Raw genomic sequence first — 12,466 nt, 5'->3', positions numbered from 1 at the left:
AGGACAAAAACAAATATTCAATTCTATTTCTTATTTTTAGGGTTTGAATTCCTCGATTATACGCGTTTTCAAATATTAATAATTTTGGAATTGTAAAGGCAAAACCTTCTTCATCATTTTTAATTTACAGGCGAGAGATATTCCAACAGAGATTCGATCCAATTTCTTATTTTTAGGGTTTGAATTCCTCGACCATACTCGTTTTCAAATATTAATAGTTTTGGAATTATAAAGGCAAGACCTTCTTCATCATTTTTAATTTACAGGAGAGAGATATTCCAACATTCGAAAGAGAAGTACTAATTTTGGATCAGTAAAAAACACAAAGAGACGGGCTTGGGCTTTTTGACCAATTACGAAAGTTAGTTTACAATTGGAAAAGCTGAACTTCACTAGGCCTATGGGCTACCTCAACTTTGAGAAGGCCTACATAGCCTGATTATGACAATGTGGATACTCATTTGTGGCTGAGGCCCTTTTCACCCAGCTCAGCTTCAAAAACAATCTTTAGAAACAATAATGCTCACTTTTATTAATTTCACCATTATAAAAATGCATAATTAATTTGTAATCTTTTGTTTAAGGAATTTTGGCCGTGCTTTTAGGGGCTAAAAGTGTTTTTAGATAATAAAGAGTGTTTTTTTTGTTGGCGGTGCTTTTAAAAACTCTTGAATTTTTTAAATAAAAAATTATAATATAGATAAAATAAAATATAAAAGCACATCCAACCTAACGTTATCGCATACCTTACTAATCATATAATTTTGATCAAGCTTAATATGAAATCATTAAGAGGTAATAAGGAATCTCTCATTTTTCTCACTTATCATTCATACAATGAATCTCTCACCATGTTTTGATACCACTAATAATAGTAAAATTTAAAAATAAATAAATAAATTGGGCACGTCGGATTCAATCAAAATCAAGAGTCGTATAGGGTTTGCAATTTTTCCCGGGTTACATCCATAGCTATTCCAAATGAACATACAAAGAACTGACTTTCTGAGCTTTGGTTTTTAGCTTTTCTGGACCCCAATTGACTGATAAGTGCTTTTTTTTCAAAAGCAAAATTGAATATCCAACTTCCCAAAGAAGTATAGCGCCAAATCCCCCATATTTATTTCGGACAAAAATGTTATCCCCCAACCCAAACCACCGATCAATCAACATGCTTTTTTTCTTCTTGCACTTATTTCTTTCCTCTCTGTAAAATTGTCGCAATTGAAAACTACATGCACCAAAAACATCATCTTCAAAGACTTTTTAGGGTAAAGAAGCCAAAAAATTCATGTTGCCACCACATAACAGGTTTTGCGTCCTTTCATGGCCTTGAAAATTTGCTTTCATAAAGCAGAAGCATCGGAGCCAACGGCTAGGTTTAGTTTGGTGACCTAACCCTAATCCTAACTCAATATCCACCACGCACCAATTGAACTGTCCCCAAAAGCTAACTAAACATATCGAAACTACATATTAATAGAATTTTCTTTTGATTTCCTAAACTACATATTAATAGAATCATCTTCGTTAACCAAAAGAGAGTGAAAAAACTATTTAGTTTTCTATCACCACGAAAAAGTTAAGGGTAATAACGTAATTTCACAAAAATAAAATTTTGCTTTTTTTTGTTTAAACATCACCTACATATTAATAGAACTTTCTTTTGGTTTCCTAAACTACATATTAATAAAACCTTCTTCGTTAACCAAAAGAGGGTGACAAGACTATTTAGTTTTCTATCACCATGAAAATGTTAAGGGTAATAACATAATTTCACAAAATAAAATTTTGTTTTTCTTTTTTTGTTTAAGCATCACCTACAGGTGATTTTAACATCTCTAATTTTTTAAAAATTTAAAAAACATTATAACTCTCTCCCTCTCTCCCTTTCTCCCCACTTCCACCTTCTCTCTCACTCTTTTCCTCTCTCCTTCAAATTTTTAAACAAAAATAAAAAATTTCACACACACTTTATGTGTGGGCATATACTAGTTTATTATTATAAGTGAGAACCCGTGATTCAATTTAGACATGTAGACATGATTATGCTAGTTATCAATTTAGAAATCATTTATTTATTGGAATAATTAAGTTTTATACTTAAAAATATATATGATTGATTAAATTATGAAGTGAATCTACTAATCAAATAATCATCTAAAAGCAAGTGATTTGTAGCTTAATTAGTTAAGAACATTTATCATTGTATTTGGTATCCCATATTATAATTCTCTCTTGTAATTTAATGTATATTATTTTATCGTTTGTATAAAACTATCAAAAATATATAATGACGGGGTGAGCTCAATATGTTGGTGTATCTAGTACTAACCCTTCGTAATTTTAGCATATCTATCTCACAATGTTAGAAATTAAAACAATGAAAGTAAAATAATAAAGATTGGACCGACTTGGTCCTTTTTCAAGCTTTGAAAAATCGTTCTGAATCTTCCGATGGTGTATGTATGGGAGATGGTGTTGACAAGTAAGCAAAGGTGTAAAGTCAAAGGGATCTGCTATAAAAATCCCGATTTGATTATTATTTAGCTGTGTAGCTGTGAAATGAAGCAGATAAGGCTCCAAACTCGAATTCGTTCAAATTCGTAAGTAAAATACGTGGTTTCTGAAATGCATTAGTTTAATTTATTTTTTTTTGCTAATTTCATCATTTAACAAACACTAGATCCTAATGCGACATATATTACATCCATATTTTAAGATATATTGATTGTCAATTTTATAAAAAGATTAAAAGAGTGCTTTAAATGTGGACTAAGTCTATGTATATTAGCAAGTAATGTCAAATTAGACAATGAAGTTTATAGAAAAATTAAATTGTGCAATTCATAAACCACGTGGTGTAAAATGTAAAAATTAAAACCTCGTGATTCAATTTGCAATTGACGCTCATACCTTGAGGTGTAAATTGTAAAATCCAGTTAATCTAAAAAATGAATAAAAATCAGATTTGGGCTAAATTTTAAATTTAATATGGTTTGGTAATGGTAATAAATTTTTTAATACCAAAATTTTTAATAGGAAGTTTTAACGAAACGCTTCATGTACTGTTCACTTTTAATGAAAAATCACATTTTTACATTTCCCTGATACCATTTACTACACATTTATTTATCATTTTTCAAGTTTTTTTTTAATTTTTCGTTAATTTTCATTTTTTAATATAATCATTTGTACGAGAGTTTTTGGTATGGTGGGACTTGGATCCTCTCCTGAGCCCAAAGAGAGGATCCTCCTAACCAAATAACTTGGGTCGTTGGATGAAAATCTAATGACTACAAACAAGATGTCACTTTAAAGTTATAATAATTATAACCGTTGAATTTTCATCCAACGATCCAAGTCCTTTGGTCAGGAGGATCCTCTCCTTGGGCTCAGGAGAGGATCCAAATCCGGTATGGTGACACCCATCCCATACATACCTAGCTTGTAGCTAGGTCCCTGTGGTAAAATAATTCTCCTCTCTTTCGCTGGCAATTTACTTCAAAGAGCTTGACTAGCTGGCTCAACATGGCAGCTTAATCTCTTTTAATTAGAGGAGTGTTAAACCCATCCTATTTTCTTATTTCCCCACCCTACTTAAATGTGAAAATTCCATTGACAATTATATCCTTTTAGAGAATGATCGTAAGGACCTAAACAATAACCAATTGTATTTTGTCACGTAAGCATTAGATTTTTTTTCATTAAAAACTAAAATAGTAGAAAAAGAAAAGAAAAAAAAAATCAGAAAACCCCCACCCCATTCTCACTATTATAACCACGACAAGTGCACAACCACACGCCTCCCACACGCCTCCCTCACGGTGGCATCGATGACTGCTACCTTCTCTTCAACTCCTCCCCTTTCCCTTTGTCTCATGACAGTGTATGATATCGATCCAATTTCGGCAACGAAAGAGATTGTGTACAGCGAAGGAAGATGGGTAAACCCATGGAGGTGGGCAGTTTTGAGGCTATGGTAGTGCTGCGAAGGTTGGATGGGGTGGAGCCTAGCTGGGTGTTGGTGCGGCTGCCGTATTGGGGATCATGGTGCAGATGTGGTTTGGAGGTATGTTGCTTCGATGGTTTTGAAATTGGGATGGTTAACAGATTTTTGTCATTTTTTTGTTAAAGAGATATATAAACAGATATATATCCTATATATTCTAATTTATAAAATTTAAAAGAATATAGATAAATATAAAAGGTTATATTAGGAATAAGGGTGGGTGGGAAAAGAGAGTTTTTCATTTTTAACTTTTTGTGGTGGGTGAAATTATAAGGTGAGTGAGAAAATAGGACAATGGAATGGGATTAGTAACACTCTTTAATTAATTGTAAATCAGATTTAATTCATCTTATTTAACTGTCGTGATCTTCGATGCCATTGGTTTGAGTTTTTGGAATTTACACAGAGAATGAAGTACATATAGTAACAAATAAATCTCTACACAATCGTAAATTGATAAATTTATAAGAGATAGAAAATAGAAATAGAACTAAATTTAGGGATTTTGATAATGTCGGCAAGGCCATTTGTTTGGACCTGTTGACTATGGTGGTGTGAAATCTGAAACATGTGTTATTCTCCTTTTTAAGACACGGAAAAAAAAATTAGAAAGGGAGAAATATAGTGTCAAGAGAAGAGAGAGTAGATTGATTATTTTGTTCAGGATGTAACAAAAATAATAAATTTTCATTGATTAATTTACCGTCAAATTAATTTAATGATTGAAATGCAAGGAGAGTTGTGTCTAGATATACACACATTTCTTTGAAACAAAATCATTGTACTTGCATCATTGCCTATCTTTACACACATTGTTTTTCTACCTTTAATAAGAAAAAAAAGCACTTGCATATGATTTTTTTTTTTTTTTTGAGGCTACTTTTAAACGTGCTAAACAATTTTTGAGAAAAAAAGTTGCTTCTTGCCTTTGTTTAATAAAAAAAATTAAAAATACTTTTGAGTTACAAATCCATTGTTAAAATTATAAATATAAACTTCACCATATTTTTACTAAATACACTAAAGTAATAAATAAATTTTTTTTAACAACAATCTTAATCTTAAGAGGTTGTATTTAATTGAGGTTTTAATTTTTTTAAAGAACTCAAAAAAAGAAGGGGTCGAGCCGAGCTGCTCAGCCAAAACCAACGTAACGTATAATATGGCGCGCACCCATTTCTGCACAACCGCCTGCCCACAATTTAATACTTTGACGTAGACCATAGTCATACCATCAAACTCGATAATCCCCTACACACCAAACTCGGCAACTTTTCAATCCTGACCGTCCACAGTCGAAATCACCACTCCCTCAACCCATCGGTCCCGCCACGTCACCTAACCACACAGGAATTAGTCATCCTTGTCCTCCACGCTTTATTATTAACAAACCTCAAATCCCAACCGTCAACATCCGGGCACCACCTAATGAACGCCCAAGATTGACCGCTACGATTCCGAACGACAAAACACTTTATAAAGTCCCATTAAACCGGCAAAATCATTTCCTTCCCCCTTTCCATTTCATTCCTTTTTTCCACCCTCTGCGTTTCTTCTCCCGAACCGGATTCCTCTCCCTCTCTCTCTCTCCCATTCTCCACCGTCGATTACCCGGCCATGTCGACGGCGGAGATGGAGCAGCTGACCTCCGGAGCCAGCAATCGCATAATCCCGATCCTCAAAACCCTAAGAGCCTCCCTCCTCTTCATCCACACCCTCTTCCTCTCCCTCATCCTCTTCCTCCTTCCCCGCCGTTGCCGCCGCGGCATCTCGGAGTCTCTGCTGGATGCTCCGTCGTCTAAGAAGCGAAAGTCGGCGTGGAGGAGAGAGGAGGAGGACACCTTCAGGCGCAGAGCATTGGCTGAGGGGTACCACACCGGCGACGGCCACTGCTGGTACAGCTCCGCCACGTTCTTGTTCCTTGGTGGTCGCAACAACGCCCTCTTCTGCCGATCATGGTTTCCGGTCTCCGGCACTCCAAGGTATAATTCTTCATTGTCTGAATTTGTGTAATTTCATCGGTTTTTTTTACGTAATTTTATAAGTTTCGGAATATTTGTGTTGTTAAATTGTATTTTTGTGCTGGATTCGGCGTAATTTAACAGAATAATTAGCTATAATCTTCTTGCTTTTGTTCTGTCTGTCTTCTGTATAATCTTCACAAGTTCTGATTGTTTTTTGTTTTTTTATTTTTCTAAAATTTCAGGGGTATTTTGATCATCATCCACGGGCTTAATGAGCACAGGTAAAACTTCAGGGGATTTTTTTCTTAATTTGATGGGTATTTTTTTGAAGTTAAATGTTGTTTTGATTGAAATTTTGTGCTTTGATATTTGTTTGCAGTGGAAGGTATGCTGATTTTGCAAGGCAACTAACCTCATGCAACTTTGGGGTGTACGCAATGGACTGGATAGGTAGCTAAAGTTTTAAGATTTCTTGTCATTTTGGATCTTTCGCCTTTATAGTCAAAACGAACATAACTCGCTACGATTTAAGGTCCGAAAGAGGTTTATGCCGAAGAGAGAAACAGAGAGTTAAAAGAGAAAATTTGAGAACTTTGGGAATCTATTTCATGTTTTTGTAGAGTCCCTCTGAATCTTTCACTTTGCAAAGGAAGAGAGGATAATGGAGTCTCATGTTGATACTGAAATTCGAGCTCTTTTGCATTATATATGTCTGGACCTTGTGGGGATTTATGGGAATATCTCATTTGCATTATGGTAGGTGTTTGTGATGGGAAATGCGGGCATGACTACTCGATTCGGATGATTTCTGAAGTCGTTGGAGTTGCGTTTTTATTAATCTATTGTTCTCTTTGTGGTAGGTCATGGCGGCAGCGATGGATTGCATGGATACGTTCCTTCACTTGACTATGTTGTTGCTGATACTGTAAGTTCAGCAGCATTTTCTCCAATTGATTACAAATCTTGCATTTCCATTCAACTCAGCATGCTATCCCCTCATGTCGATATTAGGATTTTCTGTATGAACAATTGAACATAGCCTTTTCGACTATATAGGCGAGCTTACTTTTCTTTCCTAATTTTATTTACTATTTTTTGGTTCCAAGTGTCTACTTTTCAATCCCCCTCAAGTCTGACAGTTTTGATCCTACTCTTTCAATAGGGTGCTTTCTTGGAGAAGATTAGGTTAGATAACCCTGGAGTACCGTGCTTCCTCTTTGGTCACTCAACAGGAGGAGCTGTTGTCTTGAAGGTATGCCATCCAAAAATCTACTGAGCGTCCAACATAATTGGGTTTTAAGTTTATCGTTAAAATTGCTCAACATTTTCGTAGGCGGCGACCGTCCCTCAAATTGAAGGAATGCTAGAGGGTATTGTACTGACATCACCAGCTTTGCGCGTTAAGCCAGCGCATCCAATTGTTGGGGTATGTTCCTTACTGCGTCCCAAATCTTGTGTAACTACTGTATGTTGAAAGCTTCTGCTTTTAGGCGATTTTATCTCCCCCCAAGCTTGAAGCTGTGTTAAAGACATAGTCGTTACATAGTTGCTTACATGTTACAAATCTACTCTCTGATGTCTTTCAGGCTGTGGCTCCAATTGTTTCTATGGTCGCTCCCAAGTTCCAGTTTAAAGGTGCAAACAAGAGGGGAATTCCGGTGTCTAGGGATCCTGCACAATTGTTGGCCAAGTACTCTGATCCCCTGGTCTATACAGGTCCAATCAGGGTCCGAACAGGCTATGAGATATTGCGGATCTCCTCTCACTTGACGCGGAACTTTAAGTTTGTGAATATCCCCTTCTTTGTTCTTCATGGAACTGCTGATAGAGTCACCGATCCACTAGCCTCCCAGGACCTCTACAATGAGGCGGCATCCGAGTTCAGAGATATAAAGCTCTATGACGGTTTCTTGCACGACCTTCTCTTTGAGCCGGAGCGTGTGGAGATTGCACAGGATATAATTGACTGGATGGATAAGAGATTGAGTGTTGGCGTCGAAGATGTTAATGGCCTGTAATTTAATTCACCTACCCACTTTAAGAAAATGAAAAAAATGGGAAATTTACATGTAGCGAATCATCGTTTTTGAAGGAGTTAGGCCATATATAGTTTTAGCTGTCGAAAGTTATACATTTAAGCTGTTTTCTTACGATCATTCTTCAACGCGGTGTCGTTTACTGTTGGTCCTGCTGCAGTTACGAAGATGGTGATGGAGAGAGCATCAGAACAACTCACATTCTGTAGAAATGTGAGGTGTTTACATTGGCCCAATATAGTCAACTTCCTAAGGACATGGCTCCATTGATTTCTAATGCGCATAAAGAATTATCTTACAAATCAATGTTCAACCACAGATTTACTTAACCCCACTTTCCCCTTGCACGTATTTTCGTTTAGATGGGACTATGGGAAATGATGTCAGCATTAATTGTTCACGCTCACGAGTCATGATATGTTGTTCTAGTTTGGTGACTAATGCTAGCATAACTAGAGACGATACTGAGTGACCAACACATTGATCTCAAGATAATTTACACAGAAGAACATGATAGGTAAACGTTTCCTTGGCTATCACAAACACTGTCAATACAAATTTGCCACAGAAATGATCGAGACAAAAAACTTATATGGGGACATACACCAAGTCACAGCCAGCAAACGAGACCACGTCAAAGCACAGTTGAATACGAAGAGAAAGTCATTACAAATTTTACATAAAACAAATACTGAAGTTGAAGGGTTGAGTACATATCAAGTAGTAGTAGCAGATGGAGGAGGATGCTCCATGATCGTCTTTCCTATCAATTGAACAGAAGAATCAAGGTAGGAAAGAAAATCATCCAGTCCCCACCCTTCGATCGGATCGCTAACAAACGACCACTCGATCCTGCACCCATCTCCGCCGTCCATCGCAACTAATTGCATTGTTGCAACTAAACCTGAGATTGCTCACCGTGACCTCGTAGCTCAAGGTCAACAACTTCTCTTTAGACCACTTGATGGTGGACTCATCATTATCAACAGGTGCACTTGAGTACTGGAACAGATCCGGCTGGCCAGGGACGCCCTCCACTTGGCGACACGCGGAAACCGTGGGGAACCACTTTTGTAGGTTGCAGAAATCGGCCAGGGCCAGCCAGGCTTGTTCTGGCGACATGCGTTTTAGCTCGGCGGAGGCTTTGCCTTGCCATTTGGACTGCGTCTGATATTCTTCTTCATCCATAAGAAAAACAGAGAGAATTGAAAAGGAGAAGGTGAAAAGATTGTTCGTTTTTATTAGTTCATATATATTTGTGGAAAGGCTAAAGAACGAGTCATGTGAGATTCTTTGTTTCCTCGTCAATTATTTCTTGACGGCCAAGTGCGGAACTAATTTTGTCCGACGTGTTAATTAGATTTTTCTCATATAAAAAGGGGGATCGCTGGTGACTTCATGACAACAATTTATTTTTTTGGTAGTTAAAGAAGGCTTCCAGAGACAGTTAAGTCTCCAAAATCATGCGATTCACTAGTGTCGAAATTCATGACGTTTTGTGTGAAATACAAACTTGAAATTTGTCTCCAACCACTGATTTACCCGTGATTGTTTGACATGTTAATTAGTTGAGTACTCACGAAAGGTTCTTTAACTATCGCATATTGCAACACTGTCTCGGCACAACACTGACTTCAAACTGAGATGCCAAAATCATTGTGGGGAAGTTTTCCCAAAAGAAAAAAAATCATTGTGATCCCTTCCACCAAGTCTACAAATCTAAACCCTTGAATTTTGATACAACGGCTAAAATTATTATAACTTTTAAAGGAGCCTTATGTTTTTAGTTGTTGGATTAAATTTCAAAGATCTGAATTAATTGACTCAATGGAAGGTATCCGGTAATGATCCCTTTCCTGATTGTGGTGAGGCTGCTATGTCAGATTGCAATGTTGGCATATGCCTGTTTTTTAATTGAATTGTTCCATTTGCTTTCAAAATTGTGCACCAGAAGCTTCATGCATATTTTTTCTTTTAAAAACATTGGTCATAGACTCATAATCCCCAGAACTTGAGTATAATTGGACAGATTACCCAAGGGACATGAATTCGTGCCTACCAGAGAACCTACCGGTATTTTTAAGCTTATAAACATTTTATTGACAAAATAGAAGAGAAATATCATCGATCAAAAATATAATTATATGATTACAAATGTAATAGAACAATAATACAAAATATAACCCACGCAACAACATCGAACCAAATAATAAGATACATTCGCGAGGATAAAACTTTACATCACTTTCTGATGGACTTGCAAAAGACGACGGTCCTTTGCCAAGAAGCGTTGCTATAAGACATCACGAAGATGTCCTCATAATCCTTTGCCTGACGAACAAACAACACACCACAAAAAAATTAAAAATTAAAAAAAAAATTTGACAAAGCACAAAATAAACTCTTCAAGGTATGATTCCTCAACTATGAATCTATGCCTAAACCAACAGAAAAGATAAGCTCACAAGGCCTAAGCTCTACGAGACGGACCCAACACTGTCAAGACAAACAAGATAATTGTTGTACCATCACTTGAAGTCTATGCAATGACAAGAAAACACGGCTATGAATCCCTCAAACTGCTACAACGCCCCATGAGGGAAAGACAACACCACCTATTAATGATCTTGCAATCGTCGGCAAAAACCTACTATAAGTAACCTGTAATCAACAAGCGTCAAGTTTACTCCGCATAATCCTTGATAAGCGCACAAACCACAAAATTACCACCTCAAATTTTAACAACAATTGTCGCTTTAAGATTCAGAGTTAAGCAGTAAGTCATAACCGTCGCAAAAGTTCTCGTCCTTAGAAGAGGAGGGTGACCACAACCAAATTCACAAAAACTTTCCTTGACAAAACGAGAGAGTGATCCTACCAAAAACAGAAAAGAAAAGAAAAAAAGAAAGAAAGAAAAAAAAAAAAAAAAAAAAAAAGAGAGAAGGGGTCAAGAAGGAAGCCTACATCAAGGCCATAGACTTGGGTCCGCGATGGTAGATTCTTTCTTACGGTTTCTTCAGTGGAGGAGCTCCCCATCATCGTAAACCATCAAGATTCTCAGATCGTATATGTTTATCGTATATCGTGCGGTCAGTTTTTGTCGGATATTGTTTATATTAAATTTTTAAATAAAAAAATTTACAATGATTTTTTAACGCATGATACACGATGAACGAATACGATTGAAGAATACTAGGAATCCTCACAAAGAGGATCTGGAGAGGATCCTCATTCATCGTAGATTAATGGTTTACATTGTCAATATGGATATATATAGACAGTTATGCGACACTACTTTTTTACATAACTTTCAACACAAATTTTTGTAAAGCTCACATTATTCTGCGACACTACTTTTTTACATAACTTTCGACACAAATTTTTGTAAAGCTCACATTGTATTGGATTTTAACGATTTGAATTGGTGGTGGACATGCCTTGAAGGTGTTGTAGGGTTATACAAAGAAACCCTTAACACTTTTTAATCTAATGGTCATCTAGTTTCAGATTTGATGATTTTTAGTATACATGATCTTTGAGTGAAAATTTAAAAAACAAACAATTAAGATAGTTAAAATACATTACTAAGTAAGTCCTAAAAAACATGTGCTAAAAATTATGTAAAAATATTGTGTCACGAATTTGTCCCTTACATAACTTATAATTCATTTTACGTTTCAACTTGCCCAAAAATACATAAACAAGTGACCGCTCGGAGGTGGGTTTTGTCGCGGTGTGTTTTTGATTTTGTAAAACCCCATTTTAATCTCATAATCTAATCACGTGTCTTCTAGGTCCCTCTTTGATATTTCCCAAACGGAGTGTTTAAAATTTGAAAATTCCAAAACCCATTTCTAGTCCACATTCTTAGTCGACTGAAAGGTAAAATTTAGGATAAAGTACAAAAAATTACCTTAATTATTGGTATCACAACACTTTTATACATCATCTTTTAAAATTAACAATATTATACCTCATCTTTAGAATTTGGTCCAATGTTATATCTTCCGTTACTTGGCCGTTTATTGTTCAATTAAATGCTGATGTGGCTTGATTCGGAACCTACTTTCTATTAAAAAATTATTAAAAAATAAAAAAAATTATTTAATATTTTTTAAATATTAAAATAACAATAAAAAGTAGGGATATAATATTAAAATTAAAAAAAAAACCCCTCATTTCGTCCCTCCCCTCCTCCCTCCTCCCTCCCCCCTCCCCCCTCCCTCCTCCCTCCCCCATCTTCATCTTCTTCCCCACCTGCAAATCCCAACAAAAAAAAAAAAAAAAAAACAACCCAGATCCCATCGACGGGAAGATGGTTGTGTAGAGAAGGTGGAGGATGGGTGCGGAAGAGGTTGTGGAGAATGGATGAGACTAGTGGATTTGGGGTTTGATGGGTTTTCAAAATTTTTTTTTTTTTTTCCTTCCTCCTTTTTTACCTCCTCCTCTTCTCC

The 12,466-nt window shown here is 36.2% G+C and overlaps 1 protein-coding gene and 1 pseudogene across 1 annotated transcript; one reads left to right on the top strand and one right to left on the bottom strand.

Annotated features, from left to right (window-relative positions):
• The first annotated feature begins 5,597 nt into the window (after nucleotides 1–5,597).
• Nucleotides 5,598–8,091, top strand: LOC125475952 (monoglyceride lipase-like). The gene is made up of 7 exons (XM_048581435.1): nucleotides 5,598–5,994; nucleotides 6,219–6,257; nucleotides 6,356–6,426; nucleotides 6,837–6,901; nucleotides 7,139–7,228; nucleotides 7,310–7,402; nucleotides 7,563–8,091. Exons 1-7 carry the CDS (start codon nucleotides 5,630–5,632, stop codon nucleotides 7,992–7,994), a joined length of 1,155 nt encoding a protein of 384 aa, XP_048437392.1. The 5' UTR covers nucleotides 5,598–5,629; the 3' UTR covers nucleotides 7,995–8,091.
• A 534-nt stretch (nucleotides 8,092–8,625) lies between these two features.
• On the bottom strand, nucleotides 8,626–9,352 carry LOC103957078 (annotated as a pseudogene).
• Between the last annotated feature and the right edge of the window lie 3,114 nt (nucleotides 9,353–12,466).

Source organism: the organism of the source record quoted next, unplaced genomic scaffold, assembly GCF_019419815.1.
Source record: "Pyrus x bretschneideri cultivar Hongxiangsu unplaced genomic scaffold, Pyrus_bretschneideri_v1 Contig1, whole genome shotgun sequence".
In the NCBI taxonomy this organism is placed as follows: domain Eukaryota; kingdom Viridiplantae; phylum Streptophyta; class Magnoliopsida; order Rosales; family Rosaceae; genus Pyrus; species Pyrus x bretschneideri.
Note: the sequence above shows the minus strand (reverse complement) of the source record. Positions and strands in the feature narration are given on the sequence as shown.